The sequence below is a fragment of the Hyperolius riggenbachi genome, chromosome 8 (assembly GCF_040937935.1).
Source record: "Hyperolius riggenbachi isolate aHypRig1 chromosome 8, aHypRig1.pri, whole genome shotgun sequence".
NCBI lineage: Eukaryota > Metazoa > Chordata > Amphibia > Anura > Hyperoliidae > Hyperolius > Hyperolius riggenbachi.
The window spans coordinates 294,882,101-294,884,872 of record NC_090653.1 but is presented as its reverse complement, the minus strand read 5'-3'; the positions used below and the strand labels follow the sequence as shown (position 1 = coordinate 294,884,872).

The window sequence follows — 2,772 nt, the reverse complement described above, 5'->3', positions numbered from 1 at the left end:
AGGACGACAAGTCCGACAGGGGAAAGATAAGCTGATTTATTACAGAGATGGTGATAGTAGAAAGTGCTGCAGTAAGCCAGAGCACATTAGAATAGGTTTAGGAACTTGTAGGATGGTAGAAAAAAGGATGACATTTTTGTTACAGATTCTCTTTAAAGGCATTCCGTATCATTATTTTTTTAACAATAATCGGTAATGTAAAAATTGTAAGGAAACAAAATGACAGTTGTGGGTAAAAGGGAAGATTCCTGCTACACTAATTCATAGATCCTCATCTCCTCCTTAAAGAGGAACTCCAGTGAAAATAATTTAATATAAAAAGGTGCTTAATTTTTACAATAATTATGTATAAATGATTTAGTCAGAGTTTGCTCATTGTAATATCTTTCCTCTCCCAGATTCACATTCTGACATGTATTACATGGTGACATTGTTACTGTGGGCAGATTATGTAGCTGTTCTGGCTTTAAAGAGACTCCGTAACAAAAATTTCATCCGGTTTTCTTCCATCCTACAAGTTCCTATACCTATTCTAATGTGCTCTGACTTACTGCAGCACGTTCTACTATCACCATCTCTGTAATAAATCAACTTATCTCTCTCTTGTCAGACTTGTCAGCCTGTGTCTGGAAGGCTGCCAAGTTCTTCAGTGTTGTGGTTCTGTGATGCATCTCCCCCCTCCAGGCTCCTCTCTGCACACTGCCTGGGTGTTATTTAGATTAATCCTACTCTGAGCTGGCTGGGCTTTCACATACTGAGGAATTACATACAGGCAGAGCTGTCTGCACTCTGCAGGAAGAAACAGCCTGACACTTCAGTTGAAAATAGCTGTAGGGGGAAAGAAACACACAAATGATCTCTTGAGATTAAAAAGTAAGGCTGTATACAGCCTGCTTGTGTATGGATGTATTTTCTATGTGTGGACATACTGTACATCAACCTACTTCCTGTTTTGGTGGCCATTTTGTTTGTTTATAAACAAACTTTTTAAAACTGTTTTTAACCACTTTTAATGCGGCGGGGAGCAGCGAAATTGTGACAGAGGGTAATAGGAGATGTCCCCTAACGCACTGGTATGTTTACTTTTGTGCGATTTTAACAATACAGATTCTCTTTAACAGACAGCTATAAACAGCCATTTCCTGTGTGTGTCATTGTTACATTGTGGCAGTTTGCCCAGAGTACCGTACGGTACCAGAGCCTCTTGTGGGAGGGGTTTCAGCACAAAATCAGTCATACAGCGCCCCCTGATGGTCTGTTTGTGAAAATCATTATATTTTTCATGTAAAAGTGGGTATCAGCTACTGATTGGGATAAAGTTCAATTCTTGGTCGGAGTTTCTCTTTAAGGTGGCCACACACGACACAATAAAATGATCCGATTTTACAGCAATTCGATAAAAACGATCGGATCTCCTGAAAAAAATCTAAAGCTTTTTTTTTTTCCATTTGACCGAAAAATCCGGTCGGATTTCCCATTTTTTGCGATTTTTATCGATCCGGAATGCCAGATATTTTTCCTCAATCTTTCTAAAGATTGTACGGTGTGTGTTAGATTGTCAATTTATTAATATACACACCCATGCAATTTTCTCAGTTTCCAATCATTTTTATCATAATTGGGGAACGATTGAACATAGGTGTGTGGTACATTGGTCAGATTTATAAAATGTTACAATCAGTCAGAAAAATTGATTGCAATTCTTAAGTTTAACAGATATTTAAAAAATTGTATGGTGTGTGGCCACCTTTAGTGTCCTCCTACTGCCTGCTCAGCCCCACTCATTCTAAAACACGCCCCCTTCTGTCACATGGATAGTCAGGGGAAGAGGGATTGCTCTGTTAGATGAAGCCACACCTCCCTGCTAATTGATAGCCTATCATGGCAGTCCGTCTCTGGTAGGGGGTGTGGCTTTAGGCTAAATCGGGGGGTGGGGGAGGGGCAGCAGGAGGTTGCTGAAGAGGAGATGAGTGGCTAAGAATTCTTTTTGCATTACAAAAATGATGTTTTATTCTACAAAGAGTTTTTGTGACTCATTTTAATGAATGATTTTGAAAGTGTTGCTGTATTGAGTGCGTATAAAATGTTGCCTAATATTTTGTAGCCCCAACAGAAGTGGTGACAAATAAAGGTTTACTACTGATTTCCTATCTGCAGGGGCTGCCGGGACCCCCCGGAGCGCAAGGCCTGGCTGGAGTCCCCGGAAATGACGGCACACCTGGGCTGGATGGTAACCCGGGAGCTCCGGGAATGCTGGGAGCCAAGGTAAGACTGAGCATGGGGGGGGGGGTCTCTGCAATAGCTGCCCACACTGTGCTGCTCACACTCTGGTGTAACACGGACCACCACCCTCTTCTGCCTACCCTCTGCTGCCCTCTCTTTGCTGCTCGCCCTCCGCTGCCCCCCCCCCCCCCCCCATTGTAACACGGACCATCCTCTGCTGCCCACCTTCTATAGTAACACGGACCATCCTCTGCTGCCCACCTTCTATAGTAACACGGACCATCCTCTGCTGCCCACCCTCTCCTGCCCGCCCTCTGGTGTAACACGGACCACCCTGCTCATTCTGTCTCCATCTATTGCTCCACATATGACTTTTATCTTCTTAGAGAGGAGGATTCTGGGTACTCAGGACTGTGCAGCTAGCCACAAACAGACTTACATTTTTGTCAATTCGGGTGCAGCCTGGAAGTGCTGCCAATATCTCCTGCTGTACAAAAATGTAAGTCTGCTTGTGGCTAGCTGCATCCATGTGTATCAGTTTGCATTCAG

General features: G+C 43.3%; 1 protein-coding gene across 1 annotated transcript in view; it reads left to right on the top strand.

Moving 5' to 3' along the window:
• Positions 1–2,170: 2,170 nt before the first annotated feature.
• The window catches only part of LOC137527509 (collagen alpha-1(XI) chain-like), a 197,329-nt gene continuing 196,727 nt past the window's right edge, over positions 2,171–2,772 (top strand). The window contains exon 1 of the mRNA XM_068248027.1: positions 2,171–2,265. Coding sequence (XP_068104128.1) covers positions 2,251–2,265 — 15 coding nt within the window. The 5' untranslated portion in view covers positions 2,171–2,250. The remainder of the gene's footprint in view (positions 2,266–2,772) is intronic.